General features: G+C 41.7%; 2 protein-coding genes across 3 annotated transcripts; one reads left to right on the top strand and one right to left on the bottom strand.

Annotated features, from left to right (window-relative positions):
- Nucleotides 1-396: 396 nt before the first annotated feature.
- On the top strand, nucleotides 397-18,152 carry INTS13 (integrator complex subunit 13). 2 transcript variants are annotated; one of them, XM_048301599.1, is made up of 18 exons: nucleotides 397-605; nucleotides 1,707-1,938; nucleotides 2,823-2,897; nucleotides 3,641-3,843; nucleotides 4,114-4,194; nucleotides 5,370-5,460; nucleotides 6,400-6,528; nucleotides 6,680-6,703; nucleotides 8,189-8,273; nucleotides 10,346-10,435; nucleotides 10,903-10,992; nucleotides 11,949-12,127; nucleotides 12,885-13,055; nucleotides 13,436-13,590; nucleotides 14,541-14,771; nucleotides 15,684-15,823; nucleotides 16,492-16,627; nucleotides 17,435-18,152. In XM_048301599.1, exons 2-18 carry the CDS (start codon nucleotides 1,714-1,716, stop codon nucleotides 17,472-17,474), a joined length of 2,145 nt encoding a protein of 714 aa, XP_048157556.1. In that variant the 5' UTR covers nucleotides 397-605; nucleotides 1,707-1,713; the 3' UTR covers nucleotides 17,475-18,152. The 2 variants fall into 2 exon arrangements, with proteins under 2 accessions (XP_048157556.1, XP_048157557.1); XM_048301600.1 differs by lacking the exon at nucleotides 6,680-6,703 and having other exon boundaries at nucleotides 400-605.
- LOC125324597 (dystroglycan 1-like) lies at nucleotides 17,758-27,873 on the bottom strand. The gene is made up of 8 exons (XM_048300643.1): nucleotides 27,781-27,873; nucleotides 27,265-27,589; nucleotides 26,567-26,805; nucleotides 24,081-25,858; nucleotides 22,390-22,530; nucleotides 20,841-21,518; nucleotides 19,353-19,495; nucleotides 17,758-17,811 (listed from the first exon to the last, which is right to left on the bottom strand). Exons 2-8 carry the CDS (start codon nucleotides 27,547-27,549, stop codon nucleotides 17,758-17,760), a joined length of 3,318 nt encoding a protein of 1,105 aa, XP_048156600.1. The 5' UTR covers nucleotides 27,550-27,589; nucleotides 27,781-27,873.
- Between the last annotated feature and the right edge of the window lie 44 nt (nucleotides 27,874-27,917).

The following is a 27,917-nucleotide window of genomic DNA, read 5'->3' on the forward strand; positions in this document are numbered from 1 at the left end:
GCCTCACTCGCAGATCTCGCGAGAACACGGCGGCCTCGGCCAGGCCCTCCCACAGGGCGTCCCGTGCTCTCGCGAGATCGCGGGCTCCTCCCCCGAGCCGTGCGGAGAGCGCAGGGACGGGCGGGGCGTCCGCGCCCAACGCGGGATCGGGGTCGGGAGCGGCAACGGGAGTGGGGCCGGCACCGGCCTCGGCATGTCGGGCGAGTGATCCCGGCCGGGCGCTGTGGCCCGGGGAGGTGCGGACAGGGGCCGGGCGCTCCCCCCGGGGGAGCCGCGGTGCCGGCGGCGCCCGTGGCCGCGCGGGGCCCCCGCGGGCTCAGGGGTGGGCGGAGCGGGGGGGGCTCCGGCCGCCTCTCCCACCCCCGCGGGCGCCGGGCGCGCAGGCCGGACCCGGGCCCCGCGCTCCCCGCCGAGCCGCCCGAGGAGGGGGAGCAGAGCGCTGCAGGGACATGGAGGGCGCCCGGCCGGAGGCGCCCGCGCCTGGCCCCGTCTAGGGCGCCCCGCGGGCCTCGTCCCTCCTCCTCCTCGGAGCGGGGCCGCGGCCGCGCCCGGGCGCGGCGAGGAGCGGGACCGGGGCTGCTGCACCACAGGAGGAGCCGGCCCAGGTGAGAAACACTTGCTGTCCCCTTAACGCTTTGCAGCGGCGTTGCCCCGGCCCTTCGGGCTCGCCGAGGACAGGCTGCGAGGCCTCGGGCCGGGCAGGCAGCGGCCGTGGCTCACGCCGAAGGGGCCGCGGTGAGCCCCGCCAGCTGCAGCCGAGCACGGGGCCCAAGCCTGCTCCTCTCCCTCCCTCCGAGGAAGCCGCCGTCTGAGTTCTGTGATCCTCGTTGCTTTAATATTTTAGGCTTTTCTATGAGCTTGTATGTATTTTTTGGTTCTGTGTATTCTGTAATTCAGCAGAAGTACATGGAAAAACAAATTCTTACGGTAGAAATTGCCGTTTTCGGTAGTGCCCAGCGACAGGACGAAGAGCAGTGGCCGTAAACTAAAACACGAGAAGTTCTACCTCAACATGAGGAAGAACTTCTGTACATTAAGGGGTGGCAGAACCGTGGAGCAGCTGCCCGGGGAGGGAGTGGAGTCTCCCTCTGAAGACATTCCAAACCCCCGTGAAGGCATTACCCGTTCTAGGTCACCCTGCCTTGGGAGGGGGTTGGACCGGCTGATCTCTGGAGGTTCCTTCCAGTTGTAACTGTTCTGAGATTCTCATAATTTCACACTTAGGATATTTGTCAGTGAGGTGTTGAAGTACAGATGCAATTATTCGTTTAAAAATAAAGGTATATTTAGCAAAGACAGGACTGAAAATCGGCTTAAAATTCTGATTATGCTACTTAAAGGTCTTTAGAGCTTCATCATAAATTATTTTTTTCCGCGTTACTTATTTTAGGAAATAAGCTTTAAATAGGAGGCAGTTTCTGTACTTCTTCTTTAAAGTTGGTTTTAAATAGAGAAGTGGGGAGAGTAATACTATGCATTTTTTTTGCCTTTTCAGCAATATAATTCCACTTTCCTCTGTATTTTTCCTCCTGAGGAAAAATAGTTTCTTCTCATAAAAGATGTAGTCTACTAAATTTGGACTCTTAAGACCTGCATATTTCTAGGATGTTACGTGTAGATTGCACAGTCATCTTATGGTGTGTTTTGTTTGGTTTTTCTGTCACCATGTGCAATTTCTTTCTGCTTTCGATGTCTGTTTCTTTCAGGAAGAAAATGAAAATATTTTCTGAGTCTCACAAAACTGTTTTCGTTGTGGATCACTGCCCCTACATGGCAGAATCATGCAGGCAGCACGTGGAATTCGATATGTTAGTGAAGAACCGTACCCAGGGGATTATTCCTCTGGCACCCATCTCCAAGTCCCTGTGGACCTGCTCAGTGGAGTCATCCATGGAGTACTGTAGAATAATGTATGATATTTTCCCTTTCAAGAAGCTGGTAAGTTCTGCCAGCCATGCTGCATATCGTGCTTGATACATGTTTTATTTAAGTCTTTTAATCTTTGTGGTGTTTAGAGTGAAATACCAAATATAGTTTATCACTTAAAAATTTATTTTTGCTGTTTATATACTTTATAGTCCTTTAATTGGTTGTGGTAGTATATGAATCTCATTACGTGTTTAATTTTGGAACCTTTCCTTGTCTTACTGCCACTTTACAACTTGGTGCAAAACACAGAGAGCTGCTTTAGGGCAACTTAGAGATTTATTATTGTGCTCTCCTGAGCTATGACTTTACAAAAACATGAGTGAAGTATTGTCTCAAGTTGAATTTTGTTGCTAAACACGTGGTAGCGCTCCATAAGAGTTTTGGGATCAACTTTGAAGGAATTCTGGGCTTTAGGAAGAGGTAGGATCATCATGAAACGAGAGCTCCTGGTACACACAGCTCCTTGTTTAGAAGACCATATTTTCTTAGTGATGTTTATTAGCTCTTGGTAGATATCTATCCCATGATGTACTGTGACAGATGTTGGAGAATGATGTGCAGTTTACAGTATTAGAATTCACTTTATTTTGTAGCTGTTCTACTGGAAATATTATCTGATTCTTAAAATGCTAATGTTTGGAAAATCTAATTTGGTGTAGAAAATGATTTTGTGGCATACAAATATAAGTAGAAGTTGTTCATCATATTACTAAGGGGAAAACTGAATACAGCAGGAGTGTGTGATTTTTGTGGGTTTGTTATTTTGAGTTTGGCTTGTCATTGCATGTTATCTCCCTACTATCAGAAAAAGAAGTGCAATTCGTGTTTGTTTGGATTTGGGGAAGTAACAATGCAACGGCTGTTATCTTAATGTGCTTTTTTGATCCTTGTAGGTGAATTTCATTGTTAGTGACTCTGGGGCTCATGTGTTGAATTCTTGGACTCAAGAAGATCAGAATTTGCAGGAGGTATGATTTGTAGCCGTTCTTTTGTTTTGTAATTCTGACTTCATTGTGAAATAAACATTTTGTTCAGTATGAAATAACTCTGGTTGATTACAATGTTGGTGGATCTAGTCTGAAATTGTTGTATAACAGAATTTCAAGTAGCTGCCTGTGAGCCTGGATTATTCTATAGACAAGACTTGAAAAGAATCCAATGTCTTTAAGTATAGACTTAAATATTTAAAATTAACGTTATGAAGAAATTAGTTACGTATTTCTTCTGTAATTTGGTGCTGCTTCTTGAACTTGAATTCTTTTTAAAAACATTTACATGAGAGGCGAATAACGTGTGTTAAATACATTAATTGTAAATATCCTCTTTGTGGTCATACTGAAAGGGCTCATTCTCTGAAAAATTTACTTTATGGAGGAAATGCATTTCCAAATTCTCAGAAAATAAAAGCAGAAGACAACTAACAATGTTAGAATGTCCTTCAGATATTTGATATAAGTTGTTATTATAGTCAGGTGTTTTTCTGTAAAAATGAGAATATTTAGTCACAATGAATAAATTGAATTGCAAAGGATAATTTAGGGCCAAATGTTTTCCAGAAAGCTGCCAACGTGATAATGCTCGTTAACTGTTCAATTGCTTTTGTCCCAGCAATGTTGATTTGCATGTCCAGTGTGTTCAAAGGCTGCCTTTTCGCTGCTGGTTTGAACGCTGTGGGAGGTCCCTTTGGGTAACAGTTGTTTGTTGTGCCCAGCTGATGGCGGCGCTGGCAGCGGTGGGGCCGCCGAACCCGCGGGCGGACCCCGAGTGCTGCAGCATCCTGCACGGGCTGGTGGCGGCCGTCGAGGCGCTCTGCAAGATCACCGAGTACCAGCACGAGGCCCGCACCACGCTCATGGAGAACGCCGAGCGCGTGGGCAACCGGGGCAGGATCATCTGCATCACCAATGCCAAAAGGTGGGGGAGATGGGAGTCTGTGGGTGTGCTGGGGCTCCTGCCCCTGCACAGAGCGATTCCAGGTATTCCCACAAGGGTTGCAGGCAGCTTCTTTGCACAGGTCCTTGTTAGAGCACTTCTCACCTTATCAAAGGTTTTGTTTATGGGGGTCTAACAGTAAAAAGTCAAGTTTCAAAGATTTCCCGCTTGAGACAGTAGAAGAATATTCAGTGGCTTTGAAAAGGAGGATTGATGAATCAGCCTTAAAAGAAATCCACCGTTTCTTTGTAGTGACAGCCATGTTCGGATGCTGGAGGATTGTGTTCAGGAGACCATTCATGAGCACAACAAGCTTGCAGCTAACTCTGACCAGTGAGTATACTTTTTACAGAGTGTCTTGGATCCTCTGTGAAATACGGATGTATTTTTGTCACAAAACTCACTCTGATAAGCTATTTGAATGAATGTCTGTGTGAAGCAGAAGGTGGTGAATCATGATATCGTTGGCTGATCATTATCTTTCCAGTATCATCCTTCATTCTAATAGGACAGGATTTCTTTAGCTTGTTACCCTCTACATCTGCTCCAAAATGAGACACATAACTATACCTTGTTATACACTGTGCTTTTAATCACTAATTCATCTGGTGCAGTTTTTCTTGATAATACTGTATTACTTTTATGTTTATCTTTCTTTGACTAAAACAGCTAACTTCTTTGAAACTAGTTTTTTTAAGTTTCTAAATGACTATTGCCTGGCACTTCACTTGAGATAAAGAATCTTGAAATACAGAGTGCATCTCCTCTGAGAAGTCTTTCTCCACCATATGTTTTGTCTAATTAAACTCTGAAGTGTTTGGCCATGGGACTGTGTTGCCTTGTAAAGTTGTAGTAGGTTGAGATCGTATTCCTGGTTGCTCCTCAGGCACTTTAATAGCAGAAGCCGCAGTCTACTATTTTTTCCTGCTGCAGTTGTAGTTTCATGGATGTATAAAGGGTCTTGCTGGGGAAATTAGGTGTTAAATCCATTGTAAAGACAGGAAGGTCTCATTCCTGTAGGTAGAGGTGTGGTACAATATCTGTATCACTCCAAACTTCCACATCAGTATCTCAGCATATATCCTGTTACATGTCCCATCTCTCTATGCTGTTTGGGGTAGTTGTTTTTGTGTTCCCTGGAGTCCCCTCATTCATACTTACACTTGGAGACACAAATCCTGTGTAGTGTCAATATTCAGCTGAATAAAGCTGAACAGATTGCACCAGTTAAGGACTTACTCCATTGATGTGTCCAAAAAGAAGCACAGTGCTATAGCATCTGAAGAGCAAGAAATGTTAGGCTTTTATTTTTAATCTGGTAAGAACTTACTTTGAAGTCTGTGCTTTTGAAAATCGTATCTGTAACCTAGTTTCTGCAGCACACTTTCAGAAACAACATGTTGTTAACATTTGTTATGATTCTGTGCTCTAGATATCAGAATTAATTTAATTTTAAGAGATAGTCTGTAGCCATACTGTAGGCTAAGCAAAATGTTTTTGTTTTTAAGTCTAATGCAGATTCAGAAATGTGAACTGGTGTTAATCCACACGTACCCAGTTGGTGAAGACAGCCTTGTTTCAGATCGTCCTAAAAAAGAGGTGAGGAGCTTAAAATGAGAAAATTTATCCCAGGATTAGGAACCATGTCAGACTGAAAATAGTGCAAATTATTCTCAGTTGTTCAGTAGCAAAAGCACATGTGGTGGTTGTTTGAAACCAAGTACATACAAAATATCTGTAATATCTTCTGCTGTTCAGAAGTCTGCTCTGCATTTTAATGTGCTGTCTGTAAGAAAAGACTCCAGAAAAATATCTCAACATGAAAGGCATGTAGTGCTGCATATTATTTGGTATATAAAAAGGACTATAAGGGGCTACCTTCCTGTGATTCATTTCTACAGAACTCTGCTGTAGTTGTGCTAAAAAATTGTCAGTGGAAGATAATAAATTGACTACTTCTCTCTAAGGCAGTCACTGGGTTTGGGTCTTGGGATTTCTTTTTTTGGTTGCTTGGGGGTTCTTGTTTTAGGGCTTTTGGGGATTTTTGTTGTTGTTGTAATTTTTCTTGTGTTAGTTTCGTTTTGTTTTTGAGCCCCAGCCCAATGTTCTTGTTGGCTAGGGAAGAAATCAAATGCATCTTCTAGCTTGTGTTTATTTGCCTTGTGTATGTATGATGCACTTACAGGTAGACATCTAAAAATTACTTCGCTAAAAATTACTCAGCAGGTAAAAGAATGAAAAAGTTTGCCCAGAGCTGCTGTTAAGATTTATTCCCCATGTTGTGGTACCAATTTTTCCTCTTAAGAATTAGTGACTCACATTTTTTCGCACACTTTTTTTTGTAGGAACTGCATCTGTAGCATAAGCTCAAAATTCAGAATGCAAATAGTTTTTGCTTCTTCCTTGGTAGTTTCCCCTGGCATGGGTTTTTGGGTGGTAGTTTTAGGAGCATAAATGCTTATTTGAGAGTTGATCAAACTGTACTGTTGAATGATACCCCAGCCTAAACCTTGAATTCCATATATCAATTTATTTCAGCTCTCCCCTGTTCTAACCAGTGAGGTGCACAGTGTCCGTGCAGGGAGGCACCTGGCTACAAAACTGAATCTTCTGGTACAGCAACACTTTGATCTGGCTTCAACCACAATAACTAACATCCCTATGAAGGTAATGTTGTGTCTACAGCTCTGTGTTAACCAGCTGCATCACTTCTAAATGTGTTTGAAAACTTTTGATGTTTATTTTAATTGACTTTTTACATTGTTTTTCTCTCCATATCATATTTTCTGTTTTGTTTTTTTTTTTTTCCTTTTATTAGCCCACATTCAATGTCTGTGACCAGGTTAGTAAAAATAAAGAAGGGGAAAAAAAAAGTAAAGAAGGATCACAGAACAAAACATTGTATTGCTGAATCTCAATTTTTGATGTAGCAATACAAGTGTTATTTCAGTTTTGTTTATATTACTTTATATAAATACAATCTCGTTTACTTCAGATCAATTTGTCTGTGATTCTTTTGTCTTTTTCTAGTTGTGTTTAGATATTCTTGACCCTTGTGCATTATTATAGTGGCATAGTGAGTCTCTTTTTCCTCTGTTTCATTATCATGCCCACCCGACATAAAGGTGTTTGTAACTAATAGCTGCTTTTTGACCAAGGGTTTTCCAGTGAGTTTTCTACTCTGAAGATCCATAAACATGAGATGGGGACAGGATATACATAGTTAAGAAACATAATCAGTTAAGCATCTTGTGGTGGAAGTTATGTCCATATATTTAATTTTTTTTGATACTTGGAAATTAGTGTGGTTGAGAATGTCAAGTATTAAGTTGACAGTAATTTTCTGATCAGGCAGCAAGAGACAATTGAGACAGAAGTGTCAGTATTCAAACAAAAAGAGCCAGGGGCAGGTAACTTCCATGATATAAAAAATTCATTAAGTTTTAACACAGTCAATCATTAATTGCATCTTTGAAAACTAGCAGTATTGTATGGATTTTATAAGTTAAAACATGATACCAAAATAATTTTCACAGCTTTTATGAGTTTGATGTGGGTCATGGCATAAATGTGACTTCAGTTTGCAAATACCTTGTCTGTAACTTTCTGACCTGTGTGCTGCTGGTGTGCCTCTCCCTTCTGCCTTTGTCCATATAGTAATAGACTATGTTGGGTTCTCTGTGGTTTTTTTCTTTGTTTTTAATTGTTTTTCTTTTTAAACTTGGAGTAAATTATCAGAGTTACTGTTCTGTTTTTGCTAATCCTCTGCAGCTGTTTAAAGATGCAGTGTCCTCTTTACAAAAGTACATTTTTTTTAGTTATAAACTTGCAGCTGCAGTGCACTTCTTACCTTAAGCTTAAGAAATAGTAAGTTCGAAGTGTGGGTTTTGATTTGGATTCTTGATTCTTGGTTATGAAAAATAATTGTCACTCCACCCTGCAGTGACCCTTTGTTGTTGCTCAGTAAGCCATAACTTCTGGTGTTTATTTAACATTTTGAAGGCTTCCTTAACTTCACTAATTTAAACAAAGTAGTTAAGCCTAGTTTTTACCTTTATTTGATACTCTGCACCCTGTGATGACACTTGCAAAAACATGAAGAGGGTTTAAAAAAAAAAGAAAATATGAGGAAAAGCAGTTGGCTGCATCTTTAAATTGCTCAGAGAGCAAACAGTTTCCTCAACATTGCAATCCCGTTGTTGTCTGAGGCACTTGGAGGCTTTTTGTTTTCTTCTGGACTGAAAGGCAAATGTAGAATCATTCATTTAGGAAAATGCTGATCTCTAGCTAAAATATTTCTATTTCTGTCTACCTTTCTCTTTTGAAGGAAGAACAACATGCTAACACATCAGCCAACTATGATGTGGAGCTGCTTCATCACAAAGAGGCACACGTGGATTTTTTAAAGAGTGGTGAGTAGAAATGGTGCTCTGAAGGTGGCTTTTGATCAGCCTCTTTGGGAATATTCACAAAGGAAGATTGTGAGCTTCAAATCCATGTAAATTTCAGGCTCAAATAGAAAATATTTCAATTATTCCTTGCAACCCAAAAAACTTCATTTGTAATGTTGGCATTAGAGTTTTACTCATTGACATACTTTAGTACAGCAATAGGAATATAGCAGTGAGAAAATAGGTGAAATTCAACATATGTTCAGGATATTGCTGAGAGATTTGAAGGACATGTCAGCTTCTTACTGAGATATAAAAAGTAGGTAAAAGACCAGATGTGCAGGGAGATGTTACAAAATGAAGTCCCTCTTGTGGGTATTTGTGCAAAATTATGCCTTGCACAATTGAGCTTTGTTAAGTAATAATAGTTTGCATCACATCCCACAGGCCTGTTTATGACAATAATTGCTTTGGAAAAAACAAGACTTGTTTGGCTGTTGAGCTTTTTTGTTGTATTGAAATACCTACTATCTTTTTTTTTTTTTTTGTAAATTTGGAATTATTGCCTAGTATTCCTCTGGGGTGAATTTCTAATAGCTCAACTGAAATTAGAAAAGCACAACACTAAGCATTATGCAGAACTGTTTTGTTGAGGAAACTGCCTGATGCAAAACTTCGTTAAAAATCAGCTTGTAACTTCTGTATTAGTAGAATTAAATGTCATATGATCCATAAGTAACCATTTTGGGGAGTTTGTGCTTTTTTTCCGTTACTTAGAGGAAGAGGAGGTAACTCCTTTGTCATCTCCAAGTGCTGCCCTCCACATTCTAGGGGAGTGGATGACTAAAGATTGATGAGATGCACTGGGTGTCCCAGTAATGACCTCGGCCTCAGCTGAACTGGTGTTATGATGTTGAAATCTTGAAGCTTTATTGCCAGGGCTCAGAAGCAGTTTTGTAAAACCTGTTGGCTCAAGGAATTAGGTCTGCTAGAAGAACAGAGAAGCGAACTCTGACAGCATTTCCTCTCCACATTTTCCCCATCAGAACTTTGAGAGGAAAAAGTCTCTACTTAGCTGCTGTAAATTTTAGGTTCTTTCATTTGTTTCTAAATACGTATTTCAGCTGTAATAGCTCTGGTGCTAGGAAAGCAGGAATTCAATTGCATTGGTCTTATTCCTCTGAAATGTTGCCAAGGAATTTTCAGATTAAATAAATTTGCCCTTCAGATATTCAGAGAGAGAATTTCTTAAATTGTTCCAGTTAATTTAATGGAAAATCCCCCAACTATTACAAGTTACCTGCATGGCTGATAAGCACATCAAATGAGTCCTTCATGAATAAATGTCTTTGATAGGAAATAAAACCTGTTGTAAGATTAGACTCAACCCTACTGTACTACAGTGTTGCATGTTGATGTACCTGTGTCATTCCTCCCAAATATTGTGCTGCTGTAATTCTGAAACTTCTGCAGTTAATCCTGTTAATCCTTTCCTGAGACAATGAGAGTCAAAGATCATAAAGATTCTCAAAACTGTATAGAAGAAATGTAGTTTAATGTAAAGGAGTGTTGATAATAGGTGGTTTAAGGCATTTAGGTGGCTCTTGCAAGATCAGTGAGACCTTGTATGAAAGTACTTTAACAATAAAGCATCTGTGGTCAGTTGAATGCATTGAGAGAACTCAGGCTGAATCTGACATGGCAAAGAGACTGGATGATGAGGCCAAATACTTTTTCCCCAAAAAACTAATCTTGTCAGATGTGCCTTTAGATCAGTTTAATTGACTTTGGGAATATAGTATGTACAAGAAACAATCAGCTCTAGTGTTTGAGAGTTCTGATTTCTGTGTGCAAAATTTAAAAAAAGATACTGTCTTAAAAGTCCTGAGCATTTTAGCAGGAAAAAACTGCCTGTTATTGATAGAACTAAACATATGTGGAACTTTCTTACTGTCAAAAAATTAGGTATCTAAGTTTTAAATTTGCATTACATTGTGTATATGTTCATGTTACATACACTTTGTACCTTAAAAGTTGTTCTGCTGTAATAAAGAAACTAGTTGATCACCCCCTTTTTCTGCCTTTCTCTGCAGGTGATAATCACATGGGTGGCAATAGCAGAGAAGGCACATTTAAGGAAACTGTGACACTGAAATGGTGCACTCCACGAACCAACAGTGTGGGTAGGTGACACGGAATCCTCCAGAACTGGTTGGTAACTTGTACAAATGCGAGTACAGGAGAGAAAGGGAAGATCTGAGGTAACATAGGAATCGTGTGGCCATTCAGCTCATGCACTCTCTCAACTATTAGCAATTTATGTTGACTCATTGAGCCAGCAGGCTGAATATACAGATAAGAGAAATAAGAGCAGACAGACTGTTCAGTGAAGCAGTTCAGGAGATAAAGAATTAGGGTTCCTGCTGGAAATAGGGCCTGGGAATGTATGAGATTCTCAGAGCTGTGGGTGCTTGGGAGTCCTCCCAGTGAGGAGATGGTGAAAGGAGCGGACTTTGAGATTGAGAGGCATCTAGACTTCTTAGTTCTGCTCATTGTGGACTAGCCTCCTCCTCTTCCATTCTTTTATTTTGTGGACTGTTTTTTCTGACTCTGGAATTACACTCAACTTTTCTACTCGTTTATTTTTCAGAACTGCACTATTGCACTGGCGCATACAGAATTTCACCGGTAGATGTAAATAGCAGACCTTCTTCCTGCCTTACAAACTTTCTCCTTAATGGTAAATTTGTGTCCTTGGCTAATTATTCAATGTTTTAATTTTTAATTCTGTAAATAGAGCACTTAGCACATTTTGGTTTGTATAGCAGTAATGTCTATAGACTGTAAAAATGCTGAGTTTATTTTAACACGTCCTATAAATAAGAAAAGAAAGTTGTTAAATGTCCTCCAAGGCAAATGTGTTTTGGAGCTTAAAGATGGGAGGAAAGATGCAAAGAAGGAACAAGTATTGAAATGGAGGTTTGTATGTTTCCAAACAAAATGGCATTACAAACATCCTTTTAATGGAATGTTTCCTTCAGTCAGGTCATTTGATTGTCTAAATGTGCAGTGGTTTTCTTAAACACTGTATCTTAGTGTATTTTTCCCTAGAGATTGTGTAGTGAAAATGTCCTTTGATCAATAAAAATGGTTAGAACCAAAATTAATAACATATTTCAGATAAGCACATGCTTCTGATTTTTGTCCTTTTTGCTTCCTGATAAAAAGAAACTTATTTGGAGAATGCACCCTTTTATGCTTGGTGTATTTTACTGAAAATAGGACAAAAGCAGTTTTATTTCTCTGCCTGAAGAACAGTGTCCATTTTAAGCATTAGCAAGGGGTATCAACTGATACCTTTATACTCAAAAGGTTATTTTATTACTTTTTGGAGGTTGCTTTTAATGAGAGTGTTTCTCCAGCAGGGTCATTGGAATGCTTTATGAATGTGTATCTTTTCCTAAAATAATATTGATTGGTTGGTCCAGGAGAGGCTTTTTGGTGTTGCTTTGTAAAATTTTAAGGCTGTTCTGTGTCAAGACAATGAGGAGATGGCAGTTTCTTGTTCAGCTGGGTGAGAACACCACCTTGGTGGGTTCAGATTCTTCTTGGCTGAGCACAAACCTGTATTTATGCAGCTCTGAATTTAAAATTGCAGCACACAGTAGCGAATGAAACTGATCTCCTTTCCACCAGGTCGTTCGGTGTTGTTGGAACAGCCACGCAAGTCTGGCTCAAAGGTCATCAGCCACATGCTCAGCAGCCACGGGGGAGAGATTTTCTTGCATGTGTTGAGCAGCTCCCGCTCGATTCTGGAAGATCCCCCCTCAATTAGCGAGGGGTGCGGCGGGAGGGTCACTGACTACAGGATCACAGTAAGGGTCTTTCTGTCCTACACTGCTGCTTCTATCACGGGACAACAGATGCAGTCATGTGGGAAGGAAATGTTGGACTGGACTGCATGGTCCAGCTTCCTATGTAATAAATACCTTGATAGATATTTAGTACAAAATACTACATTTGTTAATTGTTAGCCCTGCTTTATAAAATGCTTTCTGCATCAAGGAATGCCTCCTTAATGCACTAGGAGTGTTTAGTTTGTTCTGGTTCTAGAAAAACATTTTTCTTGGTAAGTTTCTTCTGTGGCTTGGATACACGTAGGACTGTATCGTGCTTATTGTCAAAGGAGAGATTGCACATGAGTGGTGTGTACAATAAATAGAAAAGATGAAGTCAGCTTTGAACCCTGGTGTCAGACAATCAGCTGACATGCATTTTGTTTGTCCTTTATTTTTTTCAACACATCCTTGATATCTCTTGTAAACAAGCAGAAGTTCCTTCTGGAAAAAGTAATTCTTCCCATACATGAACTACCTTGCAGATCTGGAAGTCCTCCTCATCAAAACCCGTACATTGATTTTTACCTCATATTTCTGTGCCCCTGTTTTTGTGTTCCCCCTGGTTAATGCATGTCCATCTGAGAGCTAGAGACAGGGCTGTGCTTGGTAGGGTCAGGTGTGGCAGTGGGATGGTACAAAGTTAGTGATAAGCAAGGCTAAGCTGTTTAGCCCGTTCACTGAAAGTTTCTTTGTTAGAGAAATGCCTAATTGTATCTTGTTTGGTTATCATTAGGATTTTGGTGAATTTATGAGGGAAAACCGATTAACTCCTTTTCTAGAGCCCAGATATAAGATCGATGGAAGTCTTGAAATTCCATTGGAACGTGCAAAAGATCAGTTAGAGAAACATACTCGTTACTGGCCTATGATTATTTCTCAGACCACCATCTTCAACATGCAAGCTGTAAGTAACCTGGGCTGTGTAAATTTTTGTTCTGTTCCTAGATTGCGTCCCCTTGTCACTGGATGAAATACCAGCTCTGTTGGGTGATAAATCCCTTGCCACAAAATCAGTTTATTTTCAGCTTTATTTCTACTGAAGTAACTGTATTTAATGCAGTAGATTATTGGAATGCCATTTAAATAAGGTGGAATATTTGAACCTGACAGCTGCAGTGCTGCTGGGTAAAGAAAGCATCTGCTTATACTTGGAGTTAGTACTAAACTGAGGGTAAGAGGGTGGGGTTTTGTTGTGTGTTGTTCCATTGCTTTTGATTTTATTCTTCTTGTTGCTCTCCTGTGACGTGCACACGTTTTCTTGTTCATTTCTGTTTTGTCCTGCAGGTAGTGCCATTAGCCAGTGTGATTGTAAAGGAAGCAATGACTGATGAGGATGTGCTGAATTGTCAAAAAACAATATACAATTTGGTAGACATGGAGAGGAAGAACGATCCACTGCCAATTTCAACAGTTGGTACCAGAGGAAAGGGGCCAAAAAGGTTACATGCATATCTCTCTTTGTTGATGCTGGACTATTTTCAGAAATACTCTGTTGACAATGTTTTCATACCAAATTTTTGAAGTATGGCTAAAAATAATACATAGTAAACTAAATGCTGTATGTGCACCACCCAAATGCTGTGAATACTTCACCTGTATCATTTAGGGGCTATAACATTACTGCTGTATGTTAGGGAAAAAAGCTCTAATTTTATTGCCTAAGAATTTAAATATGTTAAAAAATATGAAATCAAAGATAGTCATCAGGAAAGGTGAGAGATTGATACAAATTGGACAAACAAAGTGGAATAATTTCAAATTAATAAAAAGGAAAACTTAAGTATATTATAAATGAACAGTGCATTAAAACTGGTATATATGAGAATAGTTAAATCCTTTTGAAACAGTTATTTAAAATATGGGGTGCTTCTTTAAAATAAGCGTAGAATATTCTGATACCTCAGTCATTTGGATGTGTTCCTTGTATTTTCAAGAATTGGTTGAAAAGAAATTCTGGTTTGCCTACATGACAGGGAGTTACTGACAGTAGTGTGGTGCAATTCTTCCTTATTTTTTTTAACCCAAATAATGTAATAATTCATTTGCTTGTCAGTACATGAGTGGCCCTCTGACATTGCATTGTTAGCAAGCACCTGAGAGATTTTACAAGTGCCTTTTGGCAGTGAGGTCTTGTGGAACAACATGATTTCAGTGGCCATAATCCATCTCAATTTAAACTTCACTCTGGGTGTTAACTGGGAAATGTTAATGTGATTTCAAGAATGGAGTAATCCCAGGAGGGGAGACTTTCTGTACAGGAGGACAGACGATCTCTTTGGAGTTATTTTTGGTTTGGGGGTTCTTTTTTTGTTTGTTAAGGTCTGCATTCATTAAGTAGTTGAATGACTTTGGTAATCCTTCACATGGTGTGTTTTTCTTGGCCTTTCAGAGATGAGCAGTACCGCATTATGTGGAATGAGCTGGAGACCCTTGTCCGAGCACACATAAACAACTCTGACAAACACCAGCGAGTCCTCGAGTGTCTCATGGCGTGCAGGAGCAAACCCCCGGAGGAGGAGGAGCGCAAGAAACGAGGCAGAAAGAGAGAAGACAAAGAGGACAAGTCAGAGAAGTTGGGCAAAGACTATGAATCAGATAAGCCATGGCAGGAATCAGAGAGGTACGTTTTCTGAAGTGAAATCAAAGTGTAGCATAACTTTTGTTCTTAGTGGTTGACCACTTAGCTGGGTGTTTTAGCTTGAGGAGTTCCTGCTGTTGGATTCTATCATAACCACACACCTATTAGATGTTAAACTGCTTTGTGGGAATCTAAAGCATGGCTGAAAACGTGGGACAAGCAGTTGTTTCCTTTGAGCTGTAGATAGTTTAGTGTTCATGTTGATTAAACAACCCAGCTTGATTTGGCTCTTCTCTTCAGCTGAACATAAGGATTAATGTCCATTTCCCTCCTGTTTGTAATTCATGTTGTTATTGTAGCTTGTCTTAAGTGGTCAGCACCTGTCAGTCTGTTCTGTGTTGTTCCTTCTTTCAAACTACTTTCTGAAGAGATCCCAAAAGCTCACAGTAATAAGCTTAATTTGCACGTGTTTTGTGCGTGCTGGGAGCATGTAGGATAGGAGGACCTTTTCATCTACACTGCTGTCACCATGCTGATGAGCTTCCATGCCTTCCTGTGTATGATCATTGCTACAGCTTTGCTTTCACACACAGAACAGAAATGGGGACTGAGATAAAAGGGATTTGGTGTAGAATGGGTCTGAATTCACCTAGAGAAGATAATAGGAAATTGAATGGTATTTGTATATGTATTTATTTTTATTTAGTCTTTCCTTCAAAATTCAGATACTAATTGTCTCAACAACTGAAGTGAAACTCTGTATTAAGAACCTTCCCTTTATGTAAGGCTTTATCCAGAAGATTATTTGGCTAGAATTCCCTATTGTTTGTCACCCATTCCAAGGGGTCAAAAGAAATTTTCTTATGGTATGGGTCTTTTATAATTTCGAGGAGTACAGAATGGTATCAAGAATTATGTCCTGCTCAAGCATATTTTTCCTTCCCTCTCAAAAAGGTTAAAAGGTCTTTTGGATCGGGAGAAAGAAGAACTGGCAGAAGCTGAAGTTATCAAAGACTCCCCTGATTCTCCTGAGCCCCCCAACAAAAAGCCTCTCATTACAATGGATGAAATGCCCACAGTTGAAAAGGCAAAAGGTAAACCAGAACAATTGCAACAGATTATTTCTTTTAAAGGTAGACGTTGTTGCATCAGTCTGTGTTTTCTAAAGTAATGAGGTGAATCATTTTGGAGTTAAAGCTAAGTCAGTGAAGATCATGTTTAATTAAATGCTAAATGCTGCGAAATTATTGAAAAACATGTTAACCTCACCAGGTCTGTGAAAAAAAGGGAGATGCCAAGACACTGTGTGGCTCTGCTGATAGACTCTAGGGTTGACAGGGGGTTGGCCATGTTCCTGCTGGTGCTGTTTGAGCTACTGTATGTGAGAAATGCTGTTTGAGGGCAGGTATCAGAAATCACTGTCTCCTGCTAATGAATATCAACTTGCCTAAGCAGTGCAATTGTCAGAACGGGCAGTTCTCACTGCCTTCTCTTCCTTGGTGTGAATTATTTGCTATCACAGTGGCTGAGCTGATGCTGAGATTCTGCATTTAAAGCAGAGTCCATCTCATGTGCAGCAACTCCCCAGAAATTATCACTTTGCATATTTTGGATTTATTTAGCCCCTGTTGTAAGGTTTTTTAATATTAGTGGTTTTAACATGTTGTATTACCATAATCTGTAATTTCTTTAAGATGTTATAATGATGTAATGTTAATTCAAAAATTTCATCACTTAGACTCTTTTTTACTTACAATTTTAGGGCCAATGTCCTTGCTGTCTTTATGGAGCAACAGAATTAATACTGCCAACTCTAGGAAGCACCAGGAATTTATTGGTCGGTTGAACTCTGTCAACAACAAAGCTGAGCTGTATCAACATCTGAAAGAAGAAAATGGGTTTGTATCAGGAAATGCATCACCACCCATATCTTGGCAGTAGTCAGTGTGGAGTTTGCAGCATTAGATACTACTCTTTTGATGATTAAAATATCTAAATTCATTCCTTTGTTTCTCAGCACTGATGGAGAACCAGAGCAGTGTTTGCTTCTCTTTCCCTCTGTGCCGAGCAAGGCTGACTGCGGAGAGCTGGGCTTCCCTGTGCCTCAGGGACTGCCCTTGCAGCAAAACTCTTATTAAACTTCGGGGGGTTAAATAGTAGCTGAGGTGTTTTGCTTGCCTTAGTTTCCGAAGAAATGGCTGATACAGAAATATTGTTGATAATAAAGTGGTTGAATCTTAGGCTGTGCTGTAATGAAGTTGGCAGTAGTCTGTGTTCTACAAAAAATACTGGAAAACCAAACCAGCCTCCTCTGAAGGAAATCAGATGATGGTAGACAACGCTCAGTGTAAGAAGGGTGAAAATGAAGTCCTTGAAACAAATTGCCAAAGCTCAGATTTTCAAAATAGATTCTCTAGTTATATGAATATTCTGCAGTCACATGAATATTTTGTGTTTTGGTGAGGTTGATAATGGATGGGTTTTCACAGCTGAAATGTATCTCTGCAGAAACCTTTGCTTTATGATTGCTGCTTAAAGAAGTATTAAGAGGAGATAAGATTGCATATGTTGGGGTAGGGAGAGATAGGATAGTTAGTGAAGTAAAAAATATTTATGAAAGCATTTAAATGTGATTTTTTTTTTTTTTTAAGCTATTGATTGTTCTTTCAGTAACAAGCCTTACCAATTGTTGTCTTGCATTTCAGAATGGAAACTACAGAAAATGGAAAAGCAGGCCGGCAGTGAGGATTAATTCTGTTTCTCAGGACAAAACTTGGCCAAATAGCAAAAATATTTAATGCTGGAATTGCTCTTGGTACTGTTTCAATACAATTGTATAGCTCTGGTTTGATTGGTTTTTACATTTTTCTAGTCCTATTTTTGCTATGAAGTTTGAAATCTGCATATCACGTTAAACGAGCTGTGTGCAAATTGGAGATGTCCTGGAGTGTTTTCCAGTTGAGTTTTAGGATGAAGAAAACCTCTGCTGCCATGGAGTAAATCAAGTAATCAAAAATGTTAGTCAGCTTTAAAGTCCTTGCCCAGAAGCATTGGATACTATTTCAAAATCAGTGATGACTGTCTAAAAAGAAAAAAAAAAATTCAAGTAATTTATAATAAGCTGATAACATTGTTAATTTTGGTTCATGAATACTTTTTATTTATATGAGGATTCCTCAGGAGTTCAGAATTATGGAAAAGACTGCACACTGAGTACCCAGACACTGAGCTGAGAGAGTGCCAGTCTTGGGTTTTCATCTGAGGGGTGGGAGGGTGAAGGGTTTTACAGGTAAAAATTGTTGGTTTAAGGACTTTTAAAAAATGGAATGTAAATGGTCTTTAGAAAGCAAAGCCTTTCAGGTTGTTGTGTTGGAGTTAAAGCTTTGTAAGCAGAAGTACAATAAAATTTTTTGCTAATAATTATTTTTTGATGAAGTGTGTTCTGTAAGGTACTTGTGGTTGTATGTCTGAGACACTGAATAGGAATGGCTGTGAAATGATAAAGTAGGTAATCTGTCCTCAGTTTCTTTGAGTAGAGCCTCTTCTACTGGGGAGTAGAATTCTCAACTGGGAAAACTCAGCCAGCGTCTGTGATCTGATCCCTTGTAAGATTTTGGGTTGTCTTCCACATGGGCTAAGGAAAGATGAATTATTGAGCTTTCCAAGTGTGTCGGCCTTCCTCTGATCTGCATCTGGCTTCTGTAAGCAACTGAAGGGCTCACAGATTGGATATCTTGCAGTTGATTGAGACACATCTTGGAGATTTTCTAAAAGTAAATCAATATGTTCATATTCACCTGCAACTTTAAATACCACAGTTCCTGATGTATAGATCTGAACACAAATATTCTTCACTTAACATTTGTGACTGAATCCTTTTTTCAGCTGTGCTAAAGTACCATGAATAATTTCAAGGTGATTATTCAGCCACTCTGATGCAGGTGTGTTTTCTGTTAAATGATTTTAGAACTGTTTTTACAGAGTGATTAAATAGTACTTGCATGGTAATATTTTCTATCATATTGTGAAATATTTGTAGCTTTTACAGAAGCAATTTGTAACTCTTGGAGATCCTAGTCTGAAGACTTCTATTGCTTTTATTTGTATTATTTCATTGAAAACAGAATGTCTTGCATCACCACATCTCTTGATACCCTATCTGAAATGTTCTGATGGAGAAAACTGCCACAAAATTATTGCTTCTCATAAGTCTCTGGGTTGTCTTAATGAGATTTTACTGCGCATCACTCTGGATGTTTCTCTTGTTTACTAGAGGGGTTTTTAAGGCAGGAAGCTGGGGAGCATGTAAATGTCAGCTCTGCAATTTGCTAGGCTGGAGAGTTAGAGCTGAAAAGCTCATTCTGTGCCTTGGGAATTGTGTTACATCTCCTCATGTGCCATTAATATTCAGCTGCACTCCTTGAAAATATGCACAGGCATTAAATACTTCATTAGCAGAAGAGAAATTTAATAGCACCTGCTGTTAAAATACATATTTGTTTAGCTTGTTTACTAACTGTGTTCTCCACTTTTGGAGCATCTGCCAGGTCAGTCTGTTTGGTGATGAAATGGGCAGGGCCTGGTGACTGGGGGTCTGTATTTTAAGTACTTGGAGAGTCTTACAGGGATACGAGACTGCAAGGGCTGGTCTTTGCAGTTCTGGAAAGGGCATTCCATACTTCTCTGCTGCCCTGCACAGTGGCACTGGTGCTGCTTTGCTCCTGTTTCACACTCTGCTTTCAGCTTCAGGGAAGGTTTTGTCAGCTCTAAGAAGAGTTTGCAGATTAAAATTGGGATTTACGGATTAAGTAGTTTAATCTGTAATTATGTAATTGCAAATGCAGTTCATAATTAAGTTATGAATTGCATTTTGCTTATGATAATCTGGTAAACTGGAAGGATTTCAAAATGTTTGAAAAGTCCTTAGAAATTCTTTTGCAGAATTTTAGGAATTCTCTGTGGTCCTTGAACTGTCCCAGGTAGAAGCAGACAAGAGACAGTTTTACTGTAAAGAAGGCAAGCCTGGAACTTTAAAATGTATCTTTAAAGGTACATTGCACCAGATTACAGGAAGAGTTCAGTAGCTGCCATTGCCTTTAGAAATGCTACATAGGATGCATTTACAGAAACACTAAAAAAAGTTTTGAAAGATTGAAAGGACAGAGACAATGTCAGGCATTTTTTGAAAACTCTAAAATTCCAAGCTAGCCTAGAGGCTCTATGGTTGTAGCACCTCTGAATTTCAATGGAAACATCATGTTTTGTAGTGGCCCTTCTGTGGCAATTCTGCCTCTTCTATGTAAAATGTGTATTTATGAATCAGGCAGACACAATGAAGTGAGATTTGCTCAGCACTGACTGTGACCCCTCATCAGCTTGATGTGTATTTTCTTGTTCTTACTTTCACGGGGTTGTAATTCTACGCCTTCATCAGGAGATCCCTTTGCCTCCTTCACTTGGGTTCTGCTTTTGCCACTGTCTCTTTGTCAGGTGTAGGCCAAATACGTTCTATTCTAAATTGAAACATGGTAAAAATCACTAACTGCCTACTTATGTTTTTTCTATTAAGGGTAGCACCTTGTAATGCAATTTGTCTTTTTGTGGATTTGATCTTAATACCATTTAAAAGTTTTTAAAATTGAAGCCTCTGGATGTTGCCCTGGTTGCGCTGGGTGGTCGGAGCCTCTCAATAGTTGGGAGGGAGTTGGTATCTTGGTGGCTGGAAAGGTGGTGTGATGTGAGGGATTGGCCTGGGACACTGCTTGTGGGAGGGAAGTGGTCCTGAAGGTGGGATCCATAATGGAGGTGAAGGTGAAGCCCTGCACTCGTGTACAGGGGCTTTGCGAGGTCTCAGGGCATCCAGTTCCACATCAGCATGGCTTAGCTGGGAGTTGGTCTGAAACGACACAGGCTCTGGTCCAGGCATCCTCCTGGGACACCTGCAAAGCCAGCAGCCCACTATTGCCAGCACCACGCCAGCAGTGGCACAAACACTGCTCAGTAAGGCACGTGGGCTCCTCCTCGTTGTGGAGTCGTTCTTGGCTTGGGGTGTTGGCCCAGTGCTGCTGCAAGGCCTGGGGAAGGGCTTTGTGCTGGCAGGGCAGTGCTCACTGTAGGAAATGCTGAAAGTCACATCGATTCTGTACTCTGGCAGCATGGCCTGGACAAAGCATGGGCTCACAGACCCAGGTGGCACTCGCAGTTTCTCCAGGGCCTGCTGCATTTCGTCTTTCCCGCACCAGCTGGAAGATCTGTTAGCACTTGCACACAGCGAGCTGTTGTACCAGGAGATGACTGTGGAGCCGGGCTGCAGAGCTGCCAGTGCGATGTCTTTGGGGCTGCTGGAGTTCAGGAAGAGGGAGAGCTTCTCCAGGAACAGACCCACCCTTTTCCTCTCCCTCAGGAAAGAGGAGTAGCTGTTCTTGGTCCGCATGGTGAAAAGGTGGCACGGTACCTCGGGGGGTTTCAGGAGCTCGATGGTGAAGGATTCCCAGGCTGTCAGACCTCCGGAGTCCGTGGCAGACAGCACAAATTCCTGAGGGGAATACTGGAAGTTGATCTCCAGGGGATAGCCGTGCATGGCCTGCTGGGAGGTGTCAAACTGCAGCCAGCTCTCCGATCCCGACGGAGAGCCGTCAGCTGGGAGGATTTGTAGAGATAACTGAGTGGAGTTGCCATCTTCCTCATCATAAAATGTGTTGGCAGGTAAAGGGAAAAAGAACAGGCATCCGATGGTTGCTGTTAGGAATTTAATGGAATGAACAAGCTTTGGGGAAGTGTTTGCTTGCCCTTTAGAGAGGAGGGAGAAAAGGGAGGGAAAGAATTAGGAAAAAATTGCTATCTCTTGCTGGATGATGGCAAAGAAAACTTGTCAGCCTCAGGACTGTGGAGTGTGCTGAAACTGAAACTTATAACAGTAAAGTCTTGTCCTTGATCACATCTTAACCTCATTTGTTAAGCGTTTAGGTATCTGTTTATTTAAAGAGCTGTAAATATCCTCAACAATGTTTTGTCTAGTCCAAAATATTATTCAGGTCTTGTATAGTCCCTTCCCAAACAATAATATCTCATTCTAGTAAATTTTACACAGAAATACCACAACATGGTATTGTTTCATCTTCTATTTCCAGCATTAATCATGGATTTTTTTGTTTGGGGATTTTATGAGAGTATGGGTGCCTGGGATGGGATTGCTGTGAGTGCTGCATGTCTGCCTGGTTTGAAGAGTTCCAGAGAATTTGGGAGTGGACACCAGGTAAGCTGGAGGATGATAAAGTGTGGGGACAAATCTGAAAGGAAATTTCCTCTCTGTCACTGTCGGGTGAAGTTTGCTACCAGGCTCAAGGAGTGAAGAATCACAACACAGAGTTCCTGCAGCTTGTGGCAAAAATGGTCCTTTCTTCTTGCCATTTCTGGATCATGTGTATTTGTGCTTTCTACACTTATGATAAGGACTAGTAAAATCATGCCATCTCCTTATATATTACCTAATGTAAATATTAGAGAGGGATTAATTCAGGACACAAATATTTAGGTCATAAATAGTCTGAGGACTGCATGGGTTCTAATACAGGAAACCAGAGGCACCTTGCAGGGTGGATGAAAAGGTTAATGGCAGCTGTGTTCAGAAGCAGGAACAGAAGAGTAAACTTGTTTTTACCTTGAGTTACAGTCTGCAGCTCTTGTGAAGCAGAACATGGAGGAAGAGTTCCTGCACTTTCCACAAACTGTAGTCTTTCAGATGAGGGAAACAGCCGGCTGCTTGGATCCAGGTGTGATGGCAGCAGTGTCTCACCCACCTCTGTGAAAGTGAGATCATTACAGTTCAAGGTGAAAGGTCATTTAGATCTATGTGAAAGGAATCTTATGTAAATAATGTGTCACAGTGTTGGGAATACAGTTTAAAAGCTTTTATGGCATGTGATTGAAGACCTTTGCCAGTTTCTGCCAGCACAGGAAGGACCATGGGAAGCAGGCTGGAGTTCAACCTCCCCTTTAAAAAAGGAGAGAATGCAAGTGGCTTCTATCTCTGGAGAAGAAATTTTTTTTTTTTTTTTTTTTTATATTTTTACATGGCCTGTGCTTGCCAGAGCGCTAATAACAGTATTGTGTTAGGGCTCTATTGTCCATCTGCGGGATTTGACAGATCATAGAATCAAAGAATGGCCTGAGTTGAAAAGGACCTTAAAGTTCATCCAGTGCCAACCCCCTGCCATGGGCAGGGACACCTTACACTATCCCACCTTGCTCCAAGCTCTGTCCAACCTGGCCTTGGACACTTCTAGGGATGGGGCAGCCACAGCTTCTCTGGGCAACCTGTGCCAGGGCCTCCCCACCCTCACAGGGAACCATTTCTTCCCGATATCCAATCTAAACCTCCTCTCTGTCAGTGTGAAGCCATTCCCCTTTTTCCTGTCACACCCCACATGCTCTTGTAAAATAGTCTCTCTCCAAATGATGCTTGCTGGGACACCTGATTGCAAAGCTAAAGTTTTAGGCTTTGGGTACACACTTAATGTAGGTCTAATAAAGTTTTACAAATAAGATGGCTCTGAGGGGCGTTAACAAGGCTTGGGATTCTGCACTTCGGAACTGTTTAAAATCTCCCATGTGTACACTTTTACAGATTTAATGTAAGGTGATTCAGGCATAATGCCATGAATTTACCCAACTGGCACTACAAACAAACGATCTCTGTTATCTTAACTTAAGCCTGAGTCACAGATTCACGCAGTTGAAAGAGAAGGCAGACTAAAAAGTGTGTCTGGCCTAATTCTTTACTCCACAAGATACTCAACTACTTCTGTGTCATTTTCGATAAATATTTATTCTTCAGTTCTTAAAAACCCTCCACAACGTTCCCCAAGCATCTTTTCTGATGTTTTATCATCCTTACTGTGAGAAAGTTTATCTAATGTCCAACTTAAATCATCTTAACTGCACTTGAGGGTCATTAGTGCTGTGTTAGTTCCCAGGAGATTCTGAGAATGCTTCTTTTATCTTTTAAGCAAAATATTATATAAAGCTATGTATTTTCTCAGTCTTCTAGATTAATGGTTTCAGTTTGACATGTTCTTGAGACCTCTGGCCATCCTTGTGTTCCTTTGGAGCTTTTTTAAGGGTCCACATCTTTCCTTAGATAGGATGGCCAAAGCTGGGCCTGGTCATTCAGCTGAGCTGTTATCTGCTCCCAGCTGAGAAAAAAAATTGCATTCCCTTATTGGGAAGACTGCTGCTGGCACCTCCCTAGTGCAGGGAAGTTGTGCTTTTGCACAAGAAACTGTGTTGAACTATTCTGGCAGGACTCAGGGCAGGAAAGAGGATAAAAGGAAAGTCAAATCTTAAACGTACCCGGTATGCTGCTGGGCAGGTGAGAAGTGGCATTGAATAAAGTCACCAGAGGTGCTTCTACAGCATCTGGCTTGATGCCTGAGATGATGTGTGCCTCCAAGGTAGGCTCGGTGACATTTGGCAAAATTCCACTTGTTCCCAGATCTTTGTCTGAAAGTGATTCCTTTGTGCCACTGGATAAAATCCTTGCGGGTTGTGGCTCTGTTCTGAGCATGCTGCTGCTGCAAGAAGGAGGAAATGTATTTGTTGGTCTGGATAACCTGGACTTGTGAAAGGCAGAAAAGTCTGGCACAGTAAGAACTGGAGCAGTGTCAGGGTGGGACAGAGTGATCAGACTTGGTCCAGGAGGTGCTTCAGCTTTACCAGGGACAGTGCTGGTTAATGTGTGAGGAAAGCTGGCTGAGGCTTCGGGACTAAAAAACAATTTGGAGTAGAGGGTCTGTGCTTCTCTCTGGGCTACAGAAGAAGCTGTGCTTTTCCCTCCAGCAGATGAAAAACCACTGGGCTGTGGGATAGTTGTAGAAGGTTTAGATTGAGGTTCACAGCCATTAGTGAAGACTTGGCTCAGACTGCTTCTTGCTGTGACAGCTGGGAATGTGTCATCGATGGGAGATGTGAAGCCAGACAAAGCTGTGGCCCTTACTGAAGCTTTTTGGAATAGTGAAGGGAGTGCTTCTGGAGAGAGGGATGCACCAGAAAGCTTTTCAAGTTCTGGAAAGTGGCTTTTTGCCTCATTGATGTAATCTGGCACTTCTGATACTGACATTTCTCCTGTCAAAGATGGATGTAATTCTGTCTTGGGAGAAAATGCCATTGCTGAGCTGTGAGGCCATTCCTGAAGAGTGTTTCTCACCCATGGCCTGGAAAGCTGCTCTGTACCTGAAGTGATGTCCTGTAGGAGATGGTATGTGGATATCTCTGATTTGCTGGAAAGGAAATATGAGTGTGTCTCAGGCACGTGAGGCTCTGGCTGCTCTGACAGCAAGAATGTACCAGAAGGTCTAGCAGGCAGCACTTCCAGTTCAGAGAAGAGAAGCCTGGTTTCAGTTATCAGGGAAGGTGACAGATCTGGGCAATGAGAGTCTGCAAACATAATGGATACTGAGGGGTTAGTTGGCATGTCCTGTGCTGAGTCCATTTCTAAGGTGACCAAGCTTTCTTGACTTGCAAGGTGGATATTATTCTGCATCTTGTAACTTGCTATGGTTCTACTTTCTGCACAGAAAGTTGATGAGCTCTGAGTAGGTGACAGCACAAGTGGTGTGAGTAACTGGCTTGGCACGGTAAAGAACAAGGGCCTGGAAGCCTCTCCTGCAGCTGGTCTCTGGGTAATTCTAGTTGGTTTTAATGCAGGTGTTGGTGTGATCATTAATTGCCTGCGGTGTAGTCTTGGAGACTTTCTTTCATAATCCCCTCTCCTGAGTACTCTCCAGCCTGCAATTTCATACCCTAGCAGCTGTGAGAGGTGATGTGAGTTCACATTGTGCCGCAGGACTTGGATGAATTCACGGAGCAGGGCAAAGCCTCCGCACGTGACCGGCCAGGAGAGCCCCACGTAGTGGTTGGTGGTGAGGTCGATGTGCCCGGTGTCCTCAGCTAGGATGTGTGAGGCCCTTGCTGCTGGGCCTGGGTGCTGCAGCAGGGTCAGCAGGGAGCTGTCCAGGTGCAGGTACTCAGCCATCCTGCACACCATGGACAGGCGCTCCCGGATGTCCAGAGTTTCCGCTCCAGCAGAGAGAATGATTTCAGCAGAAGTGATGGGAGCTTCCTTCCCACACCTGACATGGAAAGTCCAGAATTAAAGTGGATAAGAACAATTCTTTTTACCCCTCCCAGTTTTTGTGAAGATCCCTGTTTGAATTTAGTAGATCATTGTTCAAAATTTTACCTCTTAATCCAAAACTTCCTTCTCCATGAATATATGAATATTTCCCATTCCACTAACTTCACTGATCACTAAGTTTGTTCCCACTGCTTGTGCAGAACACAGCGGCGTGGTCTGAATTTCCCAAATGCTGTCCTCATTATGGAAGTAATTCACTTCAGAGATATTCCCAGTCCATTAGACATCAAATGTAGGTACTGACACTGAGAAAGTACCACCAGTGGTAACAAACAGTGTCTTATGGAGGCAATTTGGAGGCTCTCTGGGAGCCTGCCTCTCTCCCTGCTCACAGAAGAGTTAGGAACTGGAGCAGGGAGGCTGGATGCCATCTGTACAATGGAGAGTCAGTGTCCCTGTGCCCATGTCTGCTGTGCACTGTAGCTCTGGGACAACAAAGCCTCCAGCTTTTATATTCAGCATGTGCTTGTTCAATATTTTGTGGGGTTTTGTTCTAGTTTTGTTTCCCTGATGTCACATTTCCACAGCAGGAAAAACCCGCCCTGTGTCAATTAGGGAGCACCCATCTCTTTTTTTTTTTTTAAATAATTTTTCCCTCCCCTCACTGATTAGAGCAGAAGCCACGGAGGCCAGCAGTACTCACTGGTAGCTGTTTGGCATGCGGTTCAAATTCTGCGTTTCCAAGGATAAACTGCTGTCCTGCACATGGATGGTGAAGTTTCCAGCAGCCCTCAATGTTTCCTGGGCAGGCACCCCTCCAGAGGCAGCAGTGTTGAACAGGTACACTCCTCCCTCCCCGGCCATCGGCAGCCCTTGCAACGTGTTTGTTTTGGGGTTGAATTCCAGCCATTTTGGCAAATCTGCACCACTGGCTAAAGTGACCTGCTCCGTAAGAGGATGGCAGAGGAACAGAATTAGTGATAGGAAATGCTTTTACTACTCCAGTTTTACATACTCTAAGCTCTAGCTGGATAAAAGTTCAGAAACAGTCACAACTGATCCATTTGGAAATCTTAGAAACCACGGTGCCTTGGTTTTTTATGTAGTGCTTGTCTTGGGTGTTTTTTAGCATAGTGGCAACACTTAACTGTCCATTTCCAAGACCCTGCATTCTTTAGACTGCAGGTAGACAAAACACATGTGTCTGTAGGTTGTTTACTTGCTCAGTAGGGAAGTGCTGCACCAGCAGTGAATGCTGGTGAGATTTTTGCCATCAGTTCTACCTGTTTCTAATACATTTGAGGCACTTTCTAGAAGGAGATTGTTAGTGAATTCATTTTAAACATAAAGCAAATGTCTTTGCTGCAGGATTGTACCAGGAAATGTATTGAATAGTGTTACCTTGTACTGAGTTACTGTTCCCTGAAAGGCAAATGCTGGCACTGTATAATAGAATGTTTTTCCCATGAGGACAGTTGCATCTGGGATTATTCCTTGCAGGTTCTTTGTTTCTTCCCATCTGTTGTTCAATCCCTCGGCAACCTCAGCAGGAGAGCTCACACAGACAGACAGCAGCGCAAAGAGAAGAGGGAGCAGGGGCAAGACTCTCAGCCCTGGGAGCACAGGGGTCCCCGAGGCAGGAGAGCTGTGCTGGATGTGCCCTGGGTACCTGCAGGCATCATCCATCTCATCCAGTGCCGCTGGCAGCTGGGTGCTGCTACTGGAGCTGTAGGGGAAAGAGAAAACCCAAACCTGTGGGCATGTGCTCCTCAGATCAGCCAGCCCCATCTCCCAGCGAAGCAGAACGCTGGCAAATGTCTGAGGCTTCTCACTGCATTGGTTACAGCCCTGCTGGTCTCTTTGGGCCACGGTGACATTTGGGGAGGGCTCTGGGCTTTAAGAAGCCTCGGTACTCACCATCACTGCTCTGTTCAGCCAAAGGATTTCCACGGGGAAACAAAGCTGGTTCATCATGCTTTTTAACCCAGTTGCCTTCAGTCTTGCTGTTGCTCCCGTCTCTGTTTCTGTTGTGATAAAAGCCCACTCAGAAGTGA

The sequence above is a fragment of the Corvus hawaiiensis genome, chromosome 4, assembly GCF_020740725.1.
Source record: "Corvus hawaiiensis isolate bCorHaw1 chromosome 4, bCorHaw1.pri.cur, whole genome shotgun sequence".
NCBI classification, from domain to species: Eukaryota; Metazoa; Chordata; class Aves; order Passeriformes; family Corvidae; genus Corvus; species Corvus hawaiiensis.

What these genes read in the sequence shown, in the direction of transcription:
- LOC125324597 (XM_048300643.1), bottom strand. Translation starts at nt 27,549, where the DNA reads ATGGATGATGCCTGCAGGTACCCAGGGCACATCCAGCACAGCTCTCCT. An exon ending in CCTGCCCAGCAGCATACCGG is followed by an intron (nt 22,531 to 24,080) that starts GTACGTTTAAGA and finishes TCACTTTCACAG; the next exon opens with AGGTGGGTGAGACACTGCTG. An exon ending in GCTGCAGACTGTAACTCAAG is followed by an intron (nt 21,519 to 22,389) that starts GTAAAAACAAGT and finishes TCCTCTCTAAAG; the next exon opens with GGCAAGCAAACACTTCCCCA.
- INTS13 (XM_048301599.1), top strand. Translation starts at nt 1,714, where the DNA reads ATGAAAATATTTTCTGAGTCTCACAAAACTGTTTTCGTTGTGGATCAC. An exon ending in AAGATCAGAATTTGCAGGAG is followed by an intron (nt 2,898 to 3,640) that starts GTATGATTTGTA and finishes TGTTGTGCCCAG; the next exon opens with CTGATGGCGGCGCTGGCAGC. An exon ending in TCACTGACTACAGGATCACA is followed by an intron (nt 12,128 to 12,884) that starts GTAAGGGTCTTT and finishes GGTTATCATTAG; the next exon opens with GATTTTGGTGAATTTATGAG.